General features: G+C 37.0%; 1 protein-coding gene across 1 annotated transcript; it reads right to left on the bottom strand.

Annotated features, from left to right (window-relative positions):
• Positions 1-4,236: 4,236 nt before the first annotated feature.
• Positions 4,237-21,590, bottom strand: LOC138316022 (kelch-like protein 26). Its single transcript, XM_069257495.1, has 4 exons — positions 21,442-21,590; positions 16,843-17,027; positions 15,607-15,731; positions 4,237-13,768 (listed from the first exon to the last, which is right to left on the bottom strand). The coding sequence occupies exons 2-4, from the start codon at positions 17,007-17,009 to the stop codon at positions 12,300-12,302; spliced, it is 1,761 nt and encodes a 586-aa protein (XP_069113596.1). The 5' UTR covers positions 17,010-17,027; positions 21,442-21,590; the 3' UTR covers positions 4,237-12,299.
• Between the last annotated feature and the right edge of the window lie 3,821 nt (positions 21,591-25,411).

Genomic DNA, 25,411 nt, shown 5'->3' with positions numbered 1-25,411 from the left:
CATTTCAGATTTGCCGTCTGACAATATATTTAAATATCACTATATGGAAAATAAGCTATTGGATTCGTTGATACAGGTGAGAGTGAGTACAATTTTTCGCCATGTTGACGTAGAGAATGGGACCGGCCCCATCAGTCGTTGATAGTATATACATTGATTTCAATCCGGATACATCAAGATTGGCATTTAAACATTGTTTAGTCACTGTCAGCTATCATCGGTTGCAAAATAGCCACTTCCGAGCTTTGGTTTTAAATCACAGACTCGTGGTCGCGAAATCCGCCATTTTGTTTTTTTATTACATGGTTTAGTACAAAGATTTTTATAAGAGCATTTTAGCTTTGTATTCGGTTCAGATAGGCCTTGGGCTAGGAGGGTCCCACATGCACCCCCCCCCCCCAAACCTCCGAACCAATATTTTTCTGAACCCTTATGACCCACTGATCACAAATCAAAATGTTAACATTGCATAAGTTGGGATGAACTTCCGGTTATGACGTCATCAAGATGGCCGCCATCTCGAATTTGACTAAAAATTGAAAAATAGTCATAACATTGACATTTTTCAACCGAAGTAGACAAATGAGGTATCAAAATGACCACAATAGAACAACAAATACATATCAGGACCAAAAAAAAACAATATATATAGTGATTTCTACGCAGGAAATGAAAAAATCTGAATTTAAGCTCAAAAATGAAGATTTTTTAGCAAATTTTTCATATTTGGCTTGACGCAGCAAAAATGTTTCTCAACAGAAAAAAATCATTTCTAATAAGTTTTTGACCACTTATCTATCAGTTTAAGCAACGAAAACAACAAAAACCAATGTTAACATCGTAAAAATTCCGGTTATGACGTCATCAAAATGGCTACCATATCGAAATTCACTGAAAAATGAAAAATAGTCAGAACATTGACATTTTTCGACTGAAGTAGACAAATGAGGTATCAAAATGACCACAATAGAACAACAAATACATGTCAGGACCAAATAATCCAATATATGTAGTGATTTGAACGCAGGAAATGAAAAAAATATTATTTTAAGCTCAAAAATGGTAATTTTTCAGCAATTTTTTTTTTCATATTTGGCTTGACGCAGCAATATTGTTTCCCAACAACAAATTATTATTCGTAAGCAGTTATTTGACCTCTTATCAATCAGTTAAAACAACAACAACAACAACAAAAAAATATAGAAATGCAAAAGAGAATTGTTGTTATACCATCATTTGGTTTACAAAACATCACCGGATGCGGCATATGATTGTTATTTTTTTCCAAACCACTGACACTACAGTTTCCTGGTGTCTCGGAATTTCCTGAATATAACATTGGCTATTGACGATTTATATCTTAACAAATTTGAATTTAAAGTTGGCTGAATATCTAAGTAGGACTTCAAAATAATTCATTTTCATGTTCGAATTATTGTAGACTAGTAGCCTCTCAAACTGAATTATTACAGCAAAACGCCAACTAATAGCTATAGGGTATCAAATTAAAATTCTGCAAATACCATGACACTTTTCGAAACATGTTGTGTCTTTTAGAATGAACACATCTATTATTTACTTCCTGTGTATAACGTTAGGAAATATAAGATGGTTACTACAGTGTCACATATTTCTTTCACTAGTTCTTAATGATAATCATTTTCGTTGTGCGTGCTTTCTCCCCAGAGTGTCGTCTTCGACCTCGATGACCCGATGTGACATTACATTATCGGGTTACCATCGTGGTTCTAACTTGTCAACCGTCCATGATATAACATCAGAAACATCGGATTCCGGGATGTTGGAGCTCTTCCTCTTTCCTACCTAGTTTCACCTAGATTCACATATCGTATATGATGTTCCAGACTTCCCCGGCATTATGGAAAAGACACCAGATCCACATTCTGCGGAGGGTTGGGTTGGTTCTCCTTAATTCGTATGAAGCACAATTCCTCATTCTTGTGAACCTCAGTAACCATAGGTGGCACAGGTGGATTCTTTGAGGTCATAGATGAGGTCTGCAGTGAAGTTTCAATCTTTGCCAAGTCTGGAAAGCACTGTAGAGAACTTTCAAGAGTCTTCAATGTTCTCTTTACGCATACACCAGATGTGACACAACCAGCACCTTCAAGGGAGTGGGAAAGTCAGACCAATGAAAAGCATTTAACATTTATGGCCTCATTAATGACCTCGATATCACCTGTGCCATTTATGGTTGCACGAGGGTCCACACGATTGATGAATAGTACTTCATACGAATTATGGAGCTATGCGCTAAGGAGAACTAATGAATGTGGATCTGGTGTAATTCCCATCATGCCGGAGAAGTCTGAAACAGCATATATGTACGATATGTTAGAATCTGAAAGAGATCCCACATCTCTGAACCTGTTGTTCCTAATATGAACTCTTGCCATGGATGGGTCATAAAAGAAGACAGGCTAGAACAACACTGGCAATGTAGTGTCACATCAGCTCATCGACATCGAAGACGACGCTCTGACTTTCAACGAATTGGATACCGATATCTCGATTACTCTGATTCGGACTGCATGTGCCAGCTACCAGATATGCCGAGTCTCTTCAGTGGATAGTGCAGTGAGGCGAGAAAGCACGCGCAATGATAATGGTTATCATTGAGAACCAGTGAAAGACATATGTGACACTGTAGTAACCATCCTACATTTTGCTTATGCTATGCATAGAAAATAAACAATGAATCTGCTCATTTTCAAAGACACAAACGTTTTGGAAACTGTTAATGATATTAACGGAAACACAAGCTTAGCTTAGGTTACATTTGTTACGCTATCATTAGGCGTTGTGCTATAATAATTATTTTTGAGGCGCTGCTAATCTACACAATTGAGGGTATAACAATAATTTTTTTTGCATTCCTGTATATTTTTGTTGTTGTTGTTGTTGTTTTTACTGATTGATACGAGTTTAAATAACTGATTACGAGTAATAATTTGTTGTTGGGAAACATTTTTGCTGCGTCAAGCCAAGTATGAAAAATTTGCTGAAAAATCACCATTTTTGAGCTTAAAATCTTATTTTTTTCATATCTTGCGTACAAATCACTACATATATTGATTATTTGGCCTTGATATGTATTTGTTGTTCTATTGTGGTCATTTTGATACCTCATGTCTACTTCAGTTGAAAAATATCAGTGTTATAACTATTTTGCATTTTTCAGTGAAATTCGAGATGGTGGCCATTTTGATGACGTCATAACCGGAATTTATACGATGTTAACATTGATTTTTGTTGTTTTTGTTGCTTAAACTGATTGATAAGTGGTCAAAAAACTTATTAGAAATAATAGTTTGCTGTTGGGAAACATTTTTGCTGCGTCAAGCTAAATATGAAAAAAATTGCTGAAAAATCTCCATTTTTGAGGTTAAAATCAGATTTTTTCATTTCCTGCGTAGAAATCACTACATATATTGGATTTTTTGGTCCTGATATGTATTTGTTGTTCTATTGTGGTCATTTTGATACCTCATTTATCTACTTCGGTTGAAAAATGTCAATGTTATGACTATTTTTTTCAATTTTTAGTCAAATTCGAGATGGCGGCCATCTTGATGACGTCATAACCGGAAGTTCATCCCAACTTATGCAATGTTAACATTTTGATTTGTGATCAGTGGGTCATAAGGGTTCAGAAAAATATTGGTTCGGAGGTTTGGGGGGGGGGGGGGTGCATGTGGGACCCTCCTAGCCCATGGCCTATTACTTTGTTAAATTTACCAGCTTCCTACTATTTTTCCAAAAACCTCGCTAGCTGTATGTTAGTTTTTCAAGCTCACACACCCCTAGAAGCTAACCCACACCCGCAATCGAGTATTTTGTCGAACCAATCAGATTCAAAGTGGGCGGGGCTTGTTTCCGATCACACCGTCTCCGTTGACGTAACCAAACGACGTTTGTAGTGGTCGGAAAATGTTACTTAACACGTCGTCATATTTATCTTTAAGTAAAATGTTTGTGGAAAATGTAATGAGACCAGCGGACAATACCTTTAATACGTACGTATACGTACATTTGTAATGTAGGCTACCTGTAAGTGGTTAACGTCTCAGAATTCCAGCAGTACATGTACATTGTACAATGTATATAATTTCATAATTATACATAATGATTTAAAATGTTGAAATATTGAGAACTTATAGCAGATCAAACTTGAACACATGGTATAATTAGAAGTATAACAAAACGGACATGGAATCACAATTGTCATCTCAAAATAATTTAATAATGTATAATCTCTAATGACTATCATATTAGCAGGACGTACGCGACACGGATATAACGTATGAGACCAAAAAACATTTCAGTCTTATCATAGCTTTTGTATGTATCGGTATATTAAAACAGATAAAGTAGGTAGTTGGGTAATATAGCAAATTTCTAGTTTCCCTCGAACTTGCCTATTTCCCTCGGTTCCGAACAAAGGATACATACTAGTATGATGAGATAAGGAAAATGAAGCAGTCTGAGCTCCATATAAAAAAAACTTTAAAATTAAAATGTTTACTGAAGAAAGTGACAATATTATGTAATCTCAGAACTACACTTTTTGTGACAGGAAACTTAAACACTAAATGTCATCATAGAAAAAACGAATATCCAGAAAAACCAATGTAATAAAGAAAACCCTGTTAGAGAATGCTATCAGTGGCAACCCAACTAAAATATGTCATAAAAAACCTACTTAGAAAATGGCATCTGGGGAACCCCAATTAAAATATGTCATCAAAAAACCCTACTTAGAGAATGGCATCAGGGGAAACCCATCTAAAATCTGTCATCAAATACGAGGCCCAAAGGGCCTGTATCGCTCACCTGGTCTGAAGTGCCAAGTAATGTTCTGAATATAGGTTTATAGTTTCTTTTCTGAAGGAATTTAAATATTTACCTCAAATTTTCCGCATTTCTTGCCCCCGATGGTCATAGCCAAAATTTATACAAACTCCCGATTCCCTAAAGGATGTTACTAGCCAAATTAAAATCCATGTACAACTCTATTACTAGTCGCGATTTAAAGGAAATGTTGACGGACGACGGACGGACGCTGCGCCATGACATAAGCTCACCGGTCCTTTAGGCAAGGTGAGCTAAAAACACTTCTTAGAGAATGGCAGCAGGGGAAACCCAACTAAATATGTCATCAAAGAATACCCTACTTAGAGAATGGCAGCAGGGGAAACCCAACTAAATATGTCATCAAAGAATACCTACTTTGAGAATGGCATCTGGGAAAAAACCCTACTTAGTGAATGGCATCAGGGGAAACCCAACTAAATATGTCATCAAAGAATACCCTACTTTGAGAATGGCATCTGGGGGAAAACCCTACTTAGTGAATGGCATCAGGGGAAACCCAACTAAATATGTCATCAAAGAATACCCTACTTTGAGAATGGCATCTGGGAAAAAACCCTACTTAGTGAATGGCATCAGGGGAAACCCAACTAAATATGTCATCAAAGAATACCCTACTTTGAGAATGGCATCTGGGGGAAAACCCTACTTAGTGAATGGCATCAGGGGAAACCCAACTAAATATGTCATCAAAGAATACCCTACTTTGAGAATGGCATCTGGGGGAAAACCCTACTAAGTGAATGGCATCAGGGGAAACCCCACTAAGCATTGTAAAGGAAAACCCTCTTAAAAATGTCATTCTTTGAAATTTAAAAAAAAAAACCAACGCTATATGTATTTAGAAAAACTCGGAAAATTACGGAAAACGTCACTTTATTATAGCATATTTTCAGGGAAATGCAAATGTTTGTACTGTACAAGAATATCCCGTTTAAAAAAAACACTAAAAGTTTGTTCTGCAAAGAAACCAAGCTAAAAATTGTCACCATAGAAAATTACAGTATAAGTACATCGTCATGAAAGACAAGAGGCCCAAGGGCCTTAACGTTCATCTGGCTACCTTCGCAACAGTCGTATAGGAAATCAATTGGATATGGTGTCATGGTGGCAATTTTTTTCAACTGGAAAGGACCGACTGTTCAAAGGTCAATTAACTTGATCCTCAGTTAACTTTTAATAGAACAACCAACTCCAGGTCAGGATCATTTCAGGCAAATTTCAGCGAAATAGCACTAGTCAAGAAGTTAAAGATATGTTTTCAAGATGGCGGCTGTTGCGAATCGAAGTATACGAATGACGGAAGGCGCTTAAAGGGTCAGATGACCAAAAAATTCCACTATATGAATGTCCAGAGAAAAAAAAATAAAAATGTAACCAAGTAAAATCCTATTTAGAGCATTTAATTTAGGGAAACTCAACTAAAACATGTCATCTAAGAAAATCACACTTGAAAATGTCAGTTTTTGAAACATCACTAAAAGAATGTTCTTCACGGAAACGAACTATAACAAAACATTTCACATAGAGTACTTCTCCAGGGAAAGTTCCCTGGAAACACATTTAAATGAATGTTATATATGGGAACCCTACTAAACCATCATACAGGGAAACCCAATTTTAACTTTTATACACGAAAACCTTACTTAAAGCTGACAATGCAAGTTAAAAACATGCAGTTGAAATTAAAAAAAAAAATATTAACGAAATATTTTTTTTTTCAAAAATTGTTTCTGAGACATCCCCTAGTTATGACAGTGTGGTATCTAAGGAAGTGGCAGCCATTTTTCTTTTGCTCTGCTTAGTAACCTTCACTGGCCAACCCCCTATATAAAGCACGGGACACTTGACACACGTGTATCATTCTAAGCATATCTTGTCTCAGATACACATGCCCCGATATTGCAAATAACAATGTCAAATTGAAAATAAACACTGCACTCACCTGACAATATTTCATTGAAGTAATAGATGAATGTGTTGTCAGCTATATCCCAACACATGTCCAATACGAACTAATAAAACACTTCAATATACACTAAGTTTTACACGTGCATGTACAACGACTAGTGTGTGTCCTTGATACTTGTCGCTCGTTCGGGTCAGGTACATAGTCACGTGCATATGGTCAGTTGAGTGCGTCGGGTACGATGATATACGTGGAGATATGTGGACGGATTATTTTTGGATTTCTATTCACTTGCGTTGGAATTTTATTTTGAGAAACATCTAAATGACAACTTAGAGGAGTTAAAATGTTTTCTTGCTAAAAAAAGTCCCATATAGTTTTACAGGTGAGGGTTTTGTTTACCTATTTGTAGGTGATATAACCTGTGGACTGCTAGGTGTATAGGTACATGAATGAGCGCACGTGTGTCGATTCACGCGCTTTATATAGGGGTCGGTGAGTCGTCAGAATGTAAAACAAAAATGGCTGTCCTCAACCGGGGAATGTCTCATAAACGATTCTTGGAAAAACGAGTATACTTATTTAAAAAAAAATCATGTTAATAATTTTAACTTGCATTGTCAGCTTTAAATATTCATGGAATCCCAACAAAAAATATTATCCATTTGAAACCTACTAAAAATATTATCCATGGAAACCCTACTAAAATATCATTCATGGAAACTCCATTAAAAATATCCAGGGAAACTCCTCTAAAAATATCCAGGGAACCAGGCTAAATATTTAAGAAAAAAACCCATTAATAATATCCATAAAAAACCCATGAAATGGAAAACCTATGAAAATTGTTATAAACATGATACAGAAAAGAATGTTTTCTATGGAAACTTTACTAAAAGACTGTAAACATGGTGATGCTCACTAAAATAGTGCCATACTAAAAGTATTACCGAAACAATGTCATTATGAAAAACACTCTCTAAAATTAATTAAAATGTTAAAATCAAATCAAATAACATTTTAATACGATACTCTGCTAAAAGTATATCTTAAAAAAAATATGTTACAGTGAAATATAATTATCTCTGAGTATTATACATAAATAATAACAAGAGGCCCATGGGCCTTAACGGTCACCTGATATTTGATCAAATGATTTATGTAATTTACAAGCCAACTGATGTCTTTTGTTCAAGAAATAGGAACATACATCTAATAGGTCTACATACAAAGTTTCATTAAGCTTGTTGCATATTTCCTCACATTACTGTGTTCACAAGGTTCAATAATTATTGCAAAGGGCAAAAACACCGTAATTAAATTTATTTTCAAACTTGTTCGAGATATTTCCAATGGTAGTCTATATGCAAAGTTTCATTAAGCTTTGATAATATTAAATATTTACAGTTTGCACTGACATGGACTCAATAACCATGCTTTCTAGTATTATCATTATCAGTGTATAATGTTAGCACAACACGCGCGGCGATTCTATTGTTACGTGAATAGTCGATGGCGTAGCAACGTTGGATCATGACCCCACTTTTGGCGGGAACATATGAATGACTCGATTCCAATCAGCTGTTCAATCGAATTCGTTGACGATGACGGGAGAGAACAAAATATGTGTATTTAATAACAATATGCAACTACGGCGGGAATTAATAATATCCATTTACTTGAAAAACTGTAAATATAAGGAATAAATGTTTTTTTGTTGAGGTTATGAGGGTATAATGATAATGGAGCCCGTGTAAATTTTATGTAAACCGGCTTCGGCGGGGTTACATAATTTACACGTGCTCCATTATCACATTATACCCTCATTACCTCAACAAAATAAACATCTATTCCTTAACTAAATTTATCATGTTCACAAGATTCAATAATTATAATTGCAAAGGGCAATAACTCCGTAAGTTACAAGTGATGCAAACTGATTTTCAAACTAGAATGAGATCTGTCCAATGTTAGTCTACATAAAAGTTTCATTAAGCTCGGTGCATATCTACTCAAATTATCGTGTTCATAAGATCGAATAATATTTTAGTGCAAAGGGCAATTAGTCCAAAAATTACCGTTGAATCATAAGGACTTTGGAACACGTCCGAGATCGTTCCAATGTTAGTCTACAAACAAAGTTTCATTAAGCTCGGTTCATATTTACTAAAGTTATCGCGTTCACAAGGTCCAATAGTAATTATCAGTGCAAAGGGAAATAACTCTGTAAATTACCGTTGAATCATACGGATTTTCGAACTCGTCCGAGATCGTTCCAATGTTAGTCTACACACAAAGTTTTATTAAGCTCTGTTCATATTTACTAAAGTAATCACGTTCACAAGGCCCAATAGAAAGTATTAGTGCCAAGGGCAATAACTCCGTCAATTTCCGCTGAATCAAGCTCATTTTCCTTCTTATGTGAGATCTTTCCAATGTTAGTCTTCATACAAAGTTTCATTAAGGTCAGTTGGTATTTACTCGCGTAATCGCATTCACAAGGAAATGTTAACGAACGTCGCACGATGCACGATACACGACGAAAGACGGACGACGACGGACAAAAGACTATCGCAATAGGTCACCGTGACCTATGATCAGGTGACCTAAAAAGTAAAAATCTATAACCCATCTTCTTGCTGAAATATGCACCAATACAGCAATTAATCTACATATCTTAATAGGGTATGATCATCAACATTATGAATACTATTCACTACGGGATAACATCCGCGGTTAATGACAACAAGAGGCCCATGGGCCTTAACGGTCATCTGACTCATTGCACAAAACAACAAAGTCACAGTATAAAGTATTGGTTAAAGATTAATATAAACAATACGAGGAACTCCTTAGATGAATATGTAAGTTTCTGAAATAGGTAAATGTCATTTGTTGAACAAACTTGGTAGCCCTTCATCCATATATGGTTGTAACCCATTTATGGATTAATATAAGGAGGAGTCAGATTTTAAAGCCAAATTTCAGCAAAGCTTCCATTTTGGACATCCGCCGTACTATCCCCATGGGTCTTAGCTCGGTCCTTTATAAAATATGATTGTCCTCACCTGAAGTTCCCCCTTCTGAATCAATTAAAACCCCTATAGACCAATTTTCCTTGAGATCGGAGACTGAAACCTGAAAACAGGAAGTGGGTCAGCGGCCATCTTGAAATACTAAAATCTTCACGAAAACGTTTGCATGTTTTTCTGCATCAATTTAAACCCCTATAGACTAATTTTCATTGAGAACAGAGACCGAAACCTGAAAACAGGAAGTGGGCCAGCTAAAATTAAGAAAATTTGCCCTTTTGGGGCCCCACCCCTCAGCCCCTAGGGGTCGGACCAGGCTCATTTATATAAAATATGATTGTCCTTCCCAAATGATGTTTCACACCAAATATGGATGAAATTCATCCAAGGATGAAGGAGGAGTAGGATTTAAAAGCTTAAATTAAGAAAATTTCCCCTTTTGGGGCCCCGCCCCTCTGCCTCTTGGGGTCGGACCTATCTCATTGATATAAAATATGATTGTCCATCCCCAATGATGTTTCACAGCAAATATAGATGAAATCCATTCAAGGATGAAGGAGGAGTAGGATTTTAAAGCTAAAATTAAAAAAATTTCCCCATTTGTGGCCCCACTTCTCAGCCCCTAGGGGTCGGACCAGGCTCATTTATATAAAATATGATTGTCCTTCCCCAATGATATTTTACACCAAATATAGATGAAATCCATCCAAGGATGAAAGAGGAGTAGGATTTTAAAGCTTAAATTAAGAAAATTTGCACTTTTGGGGCCCCACCCCTCAGCCCCTAGGGGTCGGACCACGCTCATTTATATAAAATATGATTGTCCTTCCCCAATGATGTTTCACACCAAACATGGATGTAATCTGTCCAAGGATGAAGGAGGAGTATGATTTAAAAGCTTAAATTAAGAAAATTTGCCCTTTTGGGGCCCCACCCCTCAGCCCCTAGGGGTGGGACCAGGCTCATTTATATAAAATATGATTGTCCTTCCCCAATGATGTTTCACACCAAATATGGATGAAATCCATCCAAGGATGAAAGAGGAGTAGGATTTTAAAGCTTAAATTAAGAAAATTTGCACTTTTGGGGCCCCACCTCTCAGCCCCCTAGGGGTCGGACCACGCTCATTTATATAAAATATGATTGTCCTTCCCCAATGATGTTTCACACCAAACATGGATGTAATCTGTCCAAGGATGAAGGAGGAGTAGGATTTAAAAGCTTAAATTAAGAAAATTTGCCCTTTTGGGGCCCCACCCCTCAGCCCCTAGGGGTCGGACCAGGCTCATTTATATAAAATATGATTGTCCTTCCCCAATGATGTTTCACACCAAATATGGATGAAATCCATCCAAGGATGAAAGAGGAGTAGGATTTTAAAGCTTAAATTAAGAAAATTTGCCCTTTTGGGGCCCCACCCCTCAGCCCCTAGGGGTCGGACCAGGCTCATTTATATAAAATATGATTGTCCTTCCCCAATGATGTTTCACACCAAACATGGATGTAATCTGTCCAAGGATGAAGGAGGAGTAGGATTTAAAAGCTTAAATTAAGAAAATTTGCCCTTTTGGGGCCCCACCCCTCAGCCCCTAGGGGTCGGACCAGGCTCATTTATATAAAATATGATTGTCCTTCCCCAATGATGTTTCACACCAAATATGGATGAAATCCATCCAAGGATGAAAGAGGAGTAGGATTTTAAAGCTTAAATTAAGAAAATTTGCACTTTTGGGGCCCCACCCCTCAGCCCCTAGGGGTCGGACCACGCTCATTTATATAAAATATGATTGTCCTTCCCCAATGATGTTTCACACCAAACATGGATGTAATCTGTCCAAGGATGAAGGAGGAGTAGGATTTAAAAGCTTAAATTAAGAAAATTTGCCCTTTTGGGGCCCCACCCCTCAGCCCCTAGGGGTCGGACCAGGCTCATTTATATAAAATATGATTGTCCTTCCCCAATGATGTTTCACACCAAATATGGATGAAATCCATCCAAGGATGAAAGAGGAGTAGGATTTTAAAGCTTAAATTAAGAAAATTTGCCCTTTTGGGGCCCCACCCCTCAGCCCCTAGGGGTCGGCCCAGTTTCATTTATATAAAATATGATTGTCCTCCCCCAATGATGTTTCACACCAAATATGGATGTAATCCGCTCAAGGGTTAAGGAGGAGTAGGCTTTTGTATAAATAGTCTTACGCACGACGCACGGCGGACGGCGGACGGCGCACGACGACGGACAAAACACGATGACAATAGGTCATCCTGACCTTCGGTCAGATGACCTAAAAACTTGTACAGCAGAAAGGGGTTCCTTGATTTTCACCACAGCTGAAGATGTGGCCATACCCTAGCAAAAACTCTCAAAACAAAAAAAACTGACTTTGTCAAGACTTATGTTTGTTTCAAGAAATTATGGTCAGATAGCGCTTAAACGACCAGTGATGCCCCCCTTCTCCTTATGTTTAAGTGTGATGATAATCTGGTAGGTACATAGAGCAGACGCTATGTTCCCACAGCTCTATCTGTCTGCTCTCCTCCTCTGTCCAGTTTCCGGTTACCAGATCATATGTTTGTATTGTGCTTGCCTTCCTCATATAATCGCCATTGATCCAGCCACCAATGACTGAGACGCTCCCTTCTACCACAGAGTATGTGGCGTACAGTCGGGGATGAGGAACTACTCCTATAGTTTCCCATCGATTCTCACTTTCAATAAAACGGTCAATGTTGGCTGCCATACGCCGTTGGTGATTGGCCAGGTCTTCATACCACCCACCAATCACATGTATCAAACCATTATAAACAAAGAGAGTATGGTCTGCGCGAGGCATCAACATCTGTGCCAGCGCGGTCCAGCTGTCACAGTTTGTATCGTACTTATAGAAGTCTGAGAAAGTTTCATCCTCAATGTCTTGTAATCCCCCCGAAACATAAAGAAAATCCCCTACTGCAACACCAGCATGCTGTGAGCGATTTATTGGCATTGACATGACCTGTGTCCAGCTATTCTCCTCAGGATCGTAACACTCACATGGTGCAGCATCTTCAGCCTGGGAATTATTAGCCGACGGGTCGCCACCAATGGCAAACAGTTTTCCTTTAGCCTCTCCCAGGAAGAAACGACAGCGTTCTGATCTCATTGCTGGAATGGAAGTCCATGCATATGTTGCAGGGTCGTATTTAAAACCATAATTATGAACGATTTCCTGCATGTTATCATTGTAACATCCACCCACAACATAAAGACAGTTGCCCATGACAGCCAGACCAAAATTGCATTGCTGAACATGTGGGATCTGTGTAAGAGATTTCCATGTCCTAGAACCAACTAGGCAATACCTCAAATCGTTGGTCATGCCACTTCGGGGACTAAACCCACCAACACACACCAGTGCTTTCTTGTAGCCTCTTGTATTGACCAGACCACACCATTGCAGGCATGGCACTTCAGATGACACTTCTCTAGATAAAACACTCTTTAATGAAATACTGGATTCCAACAATTTCTTAAAGTGGACATTAAGGGCGAGTTTATTCAGATCCTCATTAGAGATATTCTCCCATTTAATACCATCCAGCACATGGCCAACTTGGCTAAGTCTTGTATCTGGCTGATGGCAAACCCACATTAGCACCGACGACAGCAAGTCCACCTCTGAACAATTAATTGGGTAATTACAAAATAACACATTTTCTACTAATGATTCAGGAAACTGGAAAAATTCCGATGAACTGGTAATGGCTGTGAAGTTTCTGCAGATGAACTGAAGAATGTGAACTTTTAACTCCACCAAGGAAAACAGGTCGGCCCAGTTAGCCATGTTTGCACAGTTCTCAACACTGAGGTGATCCCGGAGAAAGTCTGAGCAGGCCTTAAGTACTGGTAACATCTGGATGTGGTTGGCAGACAGCAGAATGTCCTCGATGTTGTCTGAAAAAGAGGGTAACTCTATGAAGAATATTTGATACAACCAGTGACCATGCAAGGAAATGTAGATGGAGTACCCACCCCTTGACTATATAAGACAATATAAGACAGTGTGTGTAACAACAGGGAAACAGGTATGTTTGGTCATGTAATGTAAAATCAACATATACTGTGATTGACTGTATGGCTTTAAAGTTGGTCGTTGCTTTCTTCATAATTTCCAAATGATTACTTTGTACAAAGTAGGCCGCACTTACTCTGAATGGTCAGTCTTTTTCTCCTTAAGTACTTCAGTTTTACTATGACATAGTCCTGGGGTGGATAATAATTAAATTCTATAACAACTGCACTGTGATAGTAACCCCTGGAATATTATAGAATATTATAATAAATAAAGCAGAAGGATATTGGGGCTGTAGGCAAAGCTATATAGGTTATATGGTGTATTATTGACTACAGTTACTGATGTTGTTATTTAAGTATTAAACTGTCTTCCTATGGAATCCATGGTCTGTATAAATACCAGAATTTTGCAGGCTTTCATCTCATAATCTGCGTAGCTCTGACATCTATATAGATCATAGACTCTATTGGGAAGATAGTTTAATATTTTAACATACAGTATGGCTTAAAGTTAGACTAAAAACACCCAACGACGAATAAATCTACAAGATGCATGGAAGAGCCATTTTGCCGGTGATCAGTTTATGTTACTATGTCAACATTAGTGACATCACAATGGTCACGTTTTGGGTGTCAGTTATGTCCCTAAAGACTTCACTTTGCCTTGGTTATATAGTTTATATTGTAGAAGTGGCAAGTGAATGTAAATATAATGTATAAATTGACTGGATTTAACTATGATATAGAAAAGAATTGAATTGAATTATAGAGTTGTAGGCAAAGTTGATGAAGTTGATATATGTATTATACTCCCCTATCCTGGCTAGGCGATTGTTTGCTGTAGATTGTGAGTTCGAGGCCCTGATAGGACATCAGTCAATAAATTGTCATACATGTACTTTGTTAAATCGTGTTTTTTTTTTATATTTCATAATTAAACACAATGTATCATATGTACTATGTGTTGTTGATCCAAAGGTATAACTTGACAATTTCTACAGTGATCATGTCAGCATATTGAACCGACTATCACTTCTTCATAAGAACATCCTTTTTTGGGGACATGGATATGGCGCGGTGGTAGAAGCGCAGATATGTTTGGCTAGGTGATTGGGTGCCGTAGATCGTGAGTTCGAGGCCCGGATAGGGCACGAATCAAATAAATTGTCATACTTTGTTAAATTATGTTTCTTTGATATTCATAATTATTAATCACAATGTATCATATGCACTTTGTGTTGTTGATCCAAAGGTATAATTTGATAATTTCCACAGTGATCATGTCAGCATATCGAACCGACTATCACTTCGTCATAGAAATATCCTTTTTGGGGACGCGGATGTGGCGCAGTGGTAGAAAGAGGAGGTATGTTTGGCAAGGCAATTGGGTGCCGTAGATTGTGAGTTTGAGGCCCGGACAGAGCACTAGTCAATAAATTGTCATTTTTTGTTAAATTGTGTATCTTTGATATGAAGTTGATATATGTATTACACTTACCAAAGGTAAGCAGGATCCTGGAGGTGTAGGCAATGTTAACAATGAATCTTATAAAAATAATTTATATACATTGTATATGTATTAAACTTACCAAAGTTAAGAAGGATCTTGGAGGTGTAAGCAAAGTTAATAATGATCTTGGAGCTGTAGACAAAGTTCATGATTTTTTTTTTTTTTTTTTGATATTCATGTATGTATGTACATAATTTATTAAACTTACCAAAGTTAAGAAGGATCTTGGAGGTGTAGGCAAAGTCAATAAGATTATTTATTCCTATTGCTGTAACACCATTCAGCTGGATTTCCATTTGTTGACATTCCTTCAACCCATCTGTGAACATTGCCCTGGGACACAAGTATAAATTTCACATGAAGATAAAAATGATCATACTATGAAATACAACACAAATCTCAATAAACTGTATATTTTTAGTAACACAGTTTGTGTTAGTGTTAGTGACCTATAATACAGGAAAAATATTGGGTCTAAAATAAACTTGTATCGGGCAAGGCGAAGCCGAGTCTGATACAAGTTTATTTCAGACCCAATATTTTTCCCGTATTATAGGTCACTAACAAACTGTGTAACGAATTTATCCCGTCGAAGACCCTTTCAATGAAGTAACTGCAAAATGCATTATGTACTGAGTATGGAAATCAAAACAACTCAAAACTTAAAACAATTTTCACCTCATTGAAGACTCGAATGTGTTGTCATGGTCCATTTCTGTTAAATAATCCTAAATAAGTGTTGCCGATTTCGGTATGCTTTGAAAGTGATCATCAGCGCTATCATTCAAACATTTTGTTTCCATCTCTTTGAGTGCCGTCGTCGCGAAGCGTTACTTGACCGCCATCTTGTTGCTAATGACGTTAGGGGCAAAGAACAATAACTCTATCATCCAAACCAGATACGATTTCTACTAACCTGATACGACTATATCTTGGATATCACGTGACGTCATTTTAACCAATAGGAATACAAGATTCTTGTCTGAGGCGGGATAAAAACCAATACACAGCGCCAGAGTGATCCATAAGCCCCAGCACGGAATGTTCATAGTCAAGACAAAAGTATTGAAATACTTCATTTTATTTCTTTTTTTTATTTTTTTAAATATTTATTCAGGTTTAGTAAAAGTTGAATGAATTCAGAATATTTTGTTTTGTTTTATTTTACTCAGTATATAATAAAACAGTTATGGACATTTGTGATAGTAAATACATGTACAATGTGATATGAACGGAAAAAAAGGGGATATTGACCTCTGCTCCTCAGTCAATATCCCTTTATACAGTTCATATGTGCCCCCTGCAACGCCCCCCCCCCCCCCAAAAAAATAAAACCCCAAAAAACCCCAACTTTTTCATGGGTTCTAATTTTACATGGGAGAATGTCTTTTAAGGCCAATCTGCAATTAGACACATATACACTGTATCCCAGCTAGTATCTTACCGAAAATACTGGCAACATGATGCTAGCACGACTCTGTGAGCTGGGAACTTCTGGTTCTGTGCAGTCAGGATAACATCAAACAATTGTTGTTTGTCACGTAGGTGCTTAAGTCCAGCTAAGACACTGTGGCCATGGTCAGCAGCCTCAAACTTAACCTGGTCAGGCATGGTTAGGGTGACATTTATCTGTAGTCAATCAACATTTGCAATTTGAAAAAAAACCACAGCAATCAACATATACGGTTTGACAAAACCACAACTATACCTAGGACTTAAACATATCTAGAACTAATAATAAAGTCTAGGATTCATAGATGGAGGCCCCTATACCTCTGTACAAGTCTAGGTTTCATAGATGTAGATGGGCCCTACCTCTGTACAAGTCTAGGATTTATATATGGGGCCCCTACCTCTGTACAAGTCTAGGATTCATAGATAGGGCCCCTACCTCTGTACAAGTCTAGGATTTATATATGGGCCCCTATAACTCTGTACAAGTCTAGGATTCATAGATGGAGGCCCCTATACCTCTGTACAAGTCTAGGATTCATAGATGGAGGCCCCTATACCTCTGTACAAGTCTAGGATTCATACATGTAGATGGGCCCTACCTCTGTACAAGTCTAGGATTCATACATGTAGATGGGCCCTACCTCTGTACAAGTCGAGGATTCATAGATGGAGGCCCCTACCTCTGTCTAGGCTTTATATATGGGCCCTACCACTGTACAAGTCTAGGATTTATATATGGGGCCTCTACCTCTGGACAATTAAGTCTAGGATTCATATATGGAGGCCCCTACCTCTGTACAAGTCTAGGATTCATATATGGAGGCCCCTACCTCTGAACAAGTCTAGGATTCATTGATGGAGGATCTAACTCTGTACAAGTCTAGGATTCATAGATGGAGGCCCCTACCTCTGTACAAGTCTAGAATTCATAGATGGAGGCCTCTACCTATGTACAAGTCTAGGATTCATAGATGGGGCCCCTATACCTCTGTACAATTCTAGGATTTATATATGGGGCCCCTACCTCTCTACAAGTCTAGGATTCATAGATGGTATATGGGACCTCCTAAATCCAGTCTGCGACTTTAAGCACTAGTCTGATGCCCACAACTAGTAATTTCATGGCTAGACTAGTGCTAATTGTAATGAACTAGTCTGATTGGACTAGTGGCTTCCCGCCCAATTAAAATTGTTTTAAAATACTATATCTGCAGTGGTTAATTGCATTTTCAATGCCTTTATAGTGCATTCAGACTGTACTTTGAGAAAAAATCGTAAACAAATGATGACCAAAGTGCTGAAGCAAAATGACTGTATATTTATTTTGAACTAGTGTTTAAATAGCCGGACAAATAAAATTTTGAGGTTTGCTAGTCCAAAAGACTAGCAGTGAAAAAAGTTGTCACAGACTGTAAATCTGGATTAGAATTGGACTCAGATCAAGAGACCTTGATAAGCACACAATGTACTTGAAAATTAGCTAGATTTGTATCATTACAAGCTAAGTTGTATTTCCAAGGAATAATGTTTACTATATTTATAGCATGTCTACTTTCTGTATCTTTCCATAACAACCAAAATGTTATCAAACCAAAATTTCATCAAATCACTGTAACATAATCTTCTTGTCTCTGCTTCTGTTGAGAATGACGTTCAGTGAAAGAATAATTGGGTCCGATGTGCCTGTGTTTTTGACCTCAACAATTTAAGCGAATTATTGCATTTATACAGAGAAACAGGTAACAAACATGTCTGTTTAACCATCTATCTATATAAACACAAATCAAATATATTCACTGCAAATCCTGAAGATTATAATTATAAAATAAAAACATAATTTAAAACAAACATGACCTGGTTAGGACTATCTCTGCTACTGTCATTTCTACAAATGTAGGTCTTGGCCTTAATTATAATGTACTTGTTTACTACACCTGCCTAGTAAACATTAGGAATCAATATGTGTTGTATCAATAGAATATTTTAAACTAAAGGTGGTACAAGTTCAAGTAAAGATTATTTCACCAGTTAAAAGGGACATTACATGTATATCCTTATAGTGTCCAACCAAGCATAACCACCGTGAATCATAAGTCTATGACACAGCAGTTGTGTATACAATACCACTAATATTAGTCATGCCAATATTGTAGATTAACTTCATGCTTTACTGATTTCCAATCCATTCCCTTGGGCATATGATCCACAACTCTGGGAAATATTCCTCATATACACACAATGTATGTGCTTTATCTATTATGGTGCATTAATTGTATCACTATATATAGTTATCTATTATGACATGGTTGAGAGAGCACTATTGCCGGATACTATTGTCGACGGATAGAATATTAAGTACTCCATCCCAAGGCAAGGAGAGAATAAGTACTTGATCCCAAGACAAGCGCAATATCCCATCCTGAGACAATACAATGAGGCAATAGTGCCCTCTAAACAAAGCCAAAATGGTGATTTTAGTAAATCACTCTTACATGTGTATAACCCCTTTTCATTTCATAGTATCAGAAAAACTTCAAGGAACACTTCGCTACCCTATCTTCATTTTCACACCATATTGCTACATAAGTAAAATATAAAATTCATAAACTGACTGGCACTGAAATTGCAGTTTCTTTATATTGTTCTAGGCCTAATTAAGTTATACATCTATGTGATGCACACCAAGTGGTTAGAGAGTTTGACATTACTAAAATATTGATAGTACATGTAGCTCTTTTTATTCATGTGGATTCTAGCTGGTTTAGTTTGTATCAAATATGCTTTAGGCTAATTATAGAAACATGTAATATAATGCATCAAATTCTGACATTTTACATTCAGTTTTTTTTTAAATTTAACTCTTGTTTGATAAATTTCAGATCATAGTCACTCATGTACATGTAGATCTTAAGACTTAACAACGTTAATGTACATGTGCACTGCACATGTGCATTATTGTTAACTTACATTAATACATAATAGGCCTAGGCCCACAGGGCCATGTATAGTTTCTATATAAAAAATAACCAGAAATACATATAAATTTTTTATATGTATTAATTTCTGGCTATTTTTTATATAGAAACTATACATGACCCTGTGATAGGCCTATGTCTAAAATTTCAATTATTTGCTTTGCGTGTGCTGATGATGATATGGACGAAATAGTGTTGGTCATCAACATAACAGCTTAATAGTTTACGTTAGGTTTATCAGTATAGTAGATCACAGGGCCATGTATAGTTTCTATATAAAAAATAGCCAGAAATACATATAAAATCCCTTGTGTTATTTTATATGTATTTTTGGCTATTTTTTATATAGAGACTATACATGGCCCTGTTAGTCTCAATTAAGGAAACCAATTCCGAATGGACAGAAGTATCATCTGGAATCCCACAGGGGTCAGTTCTTGGTCCACTACTGTTTGTTATATTTGTCAACGATCTACCGGAAATAGTCAACTCTGACATGTACCTGTTTGCGGATGACACCAAGATATTTAAAATAATAAGTAAGCGAGAAGATGAATGTACACTACAGAAGGATCTCGTGACAATGGGGACCTGGAGCGATACTTGGCTGTTGAGAATGCATCCTGAAAAATGTAAACACATGCACATAGGTCGACACCAGCGTATCATGGAAGGAGCAACAGGGACATATAAATTACTAGGAAACAACCTCATGAAAACGGACAAGGAAAAGGATATTGGAGTAACTATTGATAACGAGCTAACATTTGATAACCATATAAGCGAAAAAGTAAATAAGGCCAATCAGATTTTTGGCCTACTTAGAAGAACTTTCAATTTCATGAACTCTAAATCTTTCATCCCATTATATAAAAGTTTGGTAAGAACACAACTGGATTACGCAAGCTCGGTATGGGCCCCGTTCAAGGTTAAGGACATCGACAGACTAGAAGCTGTTCAACGCAGAGCAAAGAAGAGTCTTCCAGGAATGGGCAATCTAACATACCCAGAAAGGCTTAGAATACTGAAGCTCCCAACATTGTCATACCGACGTGCCAGAGGAGATATGATAGAACTTTATAAAATGATAAACGGCATATACGACAAAGAAGCATGTACCTTCATACAACTCTGGAAGGATGTAGCAGAAAGACACAGTAACAGAGGAAACTCGAAAATGCTCTTCCCACAACAAGCCAAAACCCAGCTGCGAGGCAACGCCTTCAAAATTCGAACTGTCAAACTTTGGAACAGTCTACCAGAACAGCAGAAAGCGTCGTCTCAGCGCCTAATATCAACACCTTTAAAAATAGATTAGATAAAAACTGGCAAAATCAGGACATAGTATACAACTACAAAGGAAATATCACTGGAAGTGATCCTTAAATTATGTAAATGATGGACCTTGAGTCCGGTGAAGAGGAACTTACACGTTCCTGTACTGGAAATAAATCTTATCTTAGTAGACGAACATCCGACGAGCTCGAGATTATCACACTCGCGATCGTAAGTTAAAGTTGTTACATAAAGATAATCGCTTAAGCTCGTGTCGTTTCAAACATTTAAAAAAGTAACTTGTTAGCATAATGCAAATCACAACGTAAGACTCTTACCTTTTGTCACGGTGACTCCATCGATCTTTGTTTACCAGCGAGCCAGCTGTTGTATTGTAATCGCTTCCTGTTGAGGTCAAAGGTCAGAAAAATGAAAAGGTAGAAATTTCTTGCACGCCGCACCCGAGGCCGTTCCAGTACCGGAAATCGCGTACCAGGAATTATGTATATAGGAGATTTCAGAAAAGATTCACTGGTAGCCCTGTTCTGTTAATTTTCGTTCTTAAACTGTTATTTTAACCATATTCGTGATTTGTTAAATATTTATGTTGGTTATATCTGTTTTACTGTTATTATCAAAATTTTAGTTATCTTTAACTAAAAGCATGTTATTATTTTCTAGCACACGTTATATTTTTGCTGCTGTGTTATCTCTATCTTTGCATGCGTTTGTCTTTTTTAAATGATGTTAGATTTAGTGGCTGATGTTATTATTTATTTTGCATTGTTATTCATTTCATTTCACGTGTTAGTGTCAGCAATGATTGTTAATGATTTTGTTTCCCATGTTATTGCCAGAATGTTACGTGATTTTTATGTGAAACTTTGTTAGCATCAACAGAACATGTGATTATTTACGTGACCACGTTACGAGTATCGTTGGAAACGTTATTTTTTTTGAAAGCGTTATTTTTTTTCGTGGAAATACCACTGCCTATTGTTCTCATTGACCCCCTACGGCGACAGCGCAGTGAGCCGGCGGGCGAGCTTCGCTAGTGTGTTGACCACTCACCCATAACGAGAGCACGGCTCCCAATATATAGTCGACTGGCGGTATCGCTGTCACTGTATCGCTACCGTATCGCATGTGCTGTGCAACTGAACATGGAATATATATAGTTTTCAGTTACTATATTTACAGTTCTTTTTCTCCAAAGTTTGCATTCACTGTATAAATTTATTGAAAATTCCTTACATATTAGGGTTGTGTTGGAATCGGCAAGGACGTTTAAATCCTTGGAATCGGTCATAGTTTAACTACACTGTACAAAGATTTGATGTTTTTTAACATATTGTGTTTTTCAAGTTTATTGATTATTACGTTATAAACATAATATATAGATATGTTTCTGATAACGTACGTAATCTGTTTTGATTAACGAAATTGTGTACATTTCTTGAATGGCTGATTAACAAAATTATTTGTCGAAGTTATGCATATTATGGAATCTGTTTTGATTAACGAAATTGTGTACATTTCTTGAATGGCTGATTTATATATATCACAACATTATTTGAGGCATATTTTGGAACAAGTGCTATATATTCAAAATGAACATTACAAAATCTACTATACCGATGGTAATTCTATATGATATGTCGTATCGTACAGGGAAGACACAAATAAATATCAAATGCACGTCCCTTGAATACAGTTACAATACGCATGATGCAAACTGACATGCATTTATTTAATTAAATACACTGTGTTGTACGTTTTGTCTACGTTATGAAAAGTGAAATATATATGCAAGTTCATGCTAAAATCACTGTCAAAACAAACTCCATTGTATCCGACTTCACTGGTAGCCCTGTTCTGTTAATTTTCGTTCTTAAACTGTTATTTTATCCATATTCGTGATTTTTTAAATATTTATGTTGGTTATATCTGTTTTACTGTTATTATCAAAATTTTAGTTATCTTTAACTAAAAGCATGTTATTATTTTCTAGCACACGTTATATTTTTGCTGCTGTGTTATCTCTATCTTTGCATGCGTTTGTCTTTTTTAAATGATGTTAGATTTAGTTGCTGATGTTATTATTTATTTTGCATTGTTATTCATTTCATTTCACGTGTTAGTGTCAGCAATGATTGTTAATGATTTTGTTTCCCATGTTATTGCCAGAATGTTACGTGATTTTTATGTGAAACTTTGTTAGCATCAACAGAACATGTGATTTTTTACGTGACCACGTTACGAGTATCGTTGGAAACGTTATTTTTTTTGAAAGCGTTATTTTTTTCGTGGAAATACCACTGCCTATTGTTCTCATTGACCCCCTACGGCGACATCGCAGTGGGCCGGCGGGCGAGCTTCGCTAGTGTGTTGACCACTCACCCATAACGAGAGCACGGCTCCCAATATATAGTCGACTGGCGGTATCGCTGTCACTGTATCGCTACCGTAATCGCATGTGCTGTGCAACTGAGCATGGAATATATATAGTTTTCAGTTACTATATTTACAGTTCTAGCTACTCTATCTTATATAAATATACCCTCAGTACTAGTTACTATATGCTACATCCGTATTCTTAGGTTAGTAAACGTCCAAATTTGTCAAGCTAACCAGTCACTTCTAGTTGTGTTCAAGTACCTAACACAAATGCGGTCACTCCACGAGCTAGCTTTGGACCATATCAAATCGATATGATGCATCATCAAGGTCACTATGTCATCGCGAAATATCGGCTCTAAAACAGTATGAGACAAATCTTCATGGTCGTGTTAGAAGTCCCCCTTCAAAATTATGAAGATAGACGACTAAGCCCACAGAAAAAACAACCCCCAGGTCATTAAAGGGCCGCTTGTTACTGAAGTCGGGTCGAAATAAAATGAATTGAAAAAATTGTCAATTCAAGATTCAGCGAGAGAAGTGATGACAAGGGGCGGAGTCAATCAAGGTACGCTTCTTATGCGATTGGGTAATAGTATTCATGACATAGCCCATGAGGCACGGTGACATTTTTCATAAAGAATAATGTTCATTTTTCAGATAATTTTAAACATTATAGCCAGTCAGGTGATACAACTTCTTTAATTGACTATTTGTAGACTTCTTTCAATTAACTGTACGGATAAGCAAAAGATGTAATGTCGTCCACGTGTTCTCACAGCATGTCATCACTCAACTACTGTACTAAACGATACTGATTTAACGGAGCAGTGGTTTTAAAAATAGTATGCAGTTTTGACAAAAACAATAATGTATTCATGGACTTCATGCAGCAGATTTTGGACCTAGAAGATATGACGAATATGGACTCACACAATTTTTTTTTTTACCGTGGAAGGAATTTTAGCACGCATGAAGATATTTATGGATTGTATCGATTGATCTACAAAAAAAGTACAGCTAAACGACCCATGTCATCTATTTTAATTATTCTCATTAATTTTATGTGTTTTGTCGATGTACATGAAACACTAAATGCTTTTGAAACCACTTTTTACCTGATCGTTTATAACCGGCCCGCAGGTTGAATCATTTAGATTGATCAAAGATCTTATTAAACTTGAAATAAAAAAATGAACAAATGAACTTTGTATATCAAGGATGTATTAAAAGGACCCCATTCAATCTGAGGACCTCAGTTATGGAACACCAGCGCAAACCCAGTAATGATAATTATATATATTATTTTATACTCGGCCGTTATGTCTTTTGGTCAAACTCACTTTACAAATTTCTTTACTATTCATAAAATCCACCGACTTATTGCGTTACGTGTTATATCGTATCGTGTGCATTTATGGAACTATATTTCTGGTTATATACATATTTTTAGCGTGAATTGCCTGGTTAATTGTATATATATATATATATATAAAAAAATAAAAATCGATATCTCACAAAAATGTTATTCAGCAAGAGGGATATTTAATCCAATCTATCACTAAAATTTCTCTTTTAACCTCATGTTTACGGACCATGGACAAAGGTTGGCGATTAACCGCCAGCGGCAACTCTCTAAATCACACGCGTGGCCATTCCAACGAACCCATAACGAAAATTGGCGAAGTCGTACCCAGAAAGTTACCTGAGAACTAATACGGTTGCGTGGCTTGTCATGTAAATCGCCGCGGGGTTCTAGCGTGACCAAGACAACGGGGTCATACCTCACGAAAACACGTGGAAAGCCCACCTGTCGTGCTTTTGATTCACAGACTTGCCTAACCAGTGTACGGGTACTCTAATATGTAATTAATCCATGTCACTGCAACTCAGAAGATAGTTTCAAAGATT

Source organism: Argopecten irradians, chromosome 2 (assembly GCF_041381155.1).
Source record: "Argopecten irradians isolate NY chromosome 2, Ai_NY, whole genome shotgun sequence".
Lineage (NCBI taxonomy): Eukaryota > Metazoa > Mollusca > Bivalvia > Pectinida > Pectinidae > Argopecten > Argopecten irradians.
The sequence above is the reverse complement of the archived record's forward strand: the minus strand, read 5'-3'. Positions and strand labels throughout refer to the sequence as shown.

Coding starts and splice junctions, on each gene's coding strand:
- LOC138316022 (XM_069257495.1), bottom strand. CDS start 17,009: ATGCCTGACCAGGTTAAGTTTGAGGCTGCTGACCATGGCCACAGTGTC. Junction 15,732..16,842: donor TCATGTTGCCAGTATTTTCG/GTAAGATACTAG, acceptor CTTGTGTCCCAG/GGCAATGTTCACAGATGGGT. Junction 13,769..15,606: donor CAAGATCCTTCTTAACTTTG/GTAAGTTTAATA, acceptor CCTCTTTTTCAG/ACAACATCGAGGACATTCTG.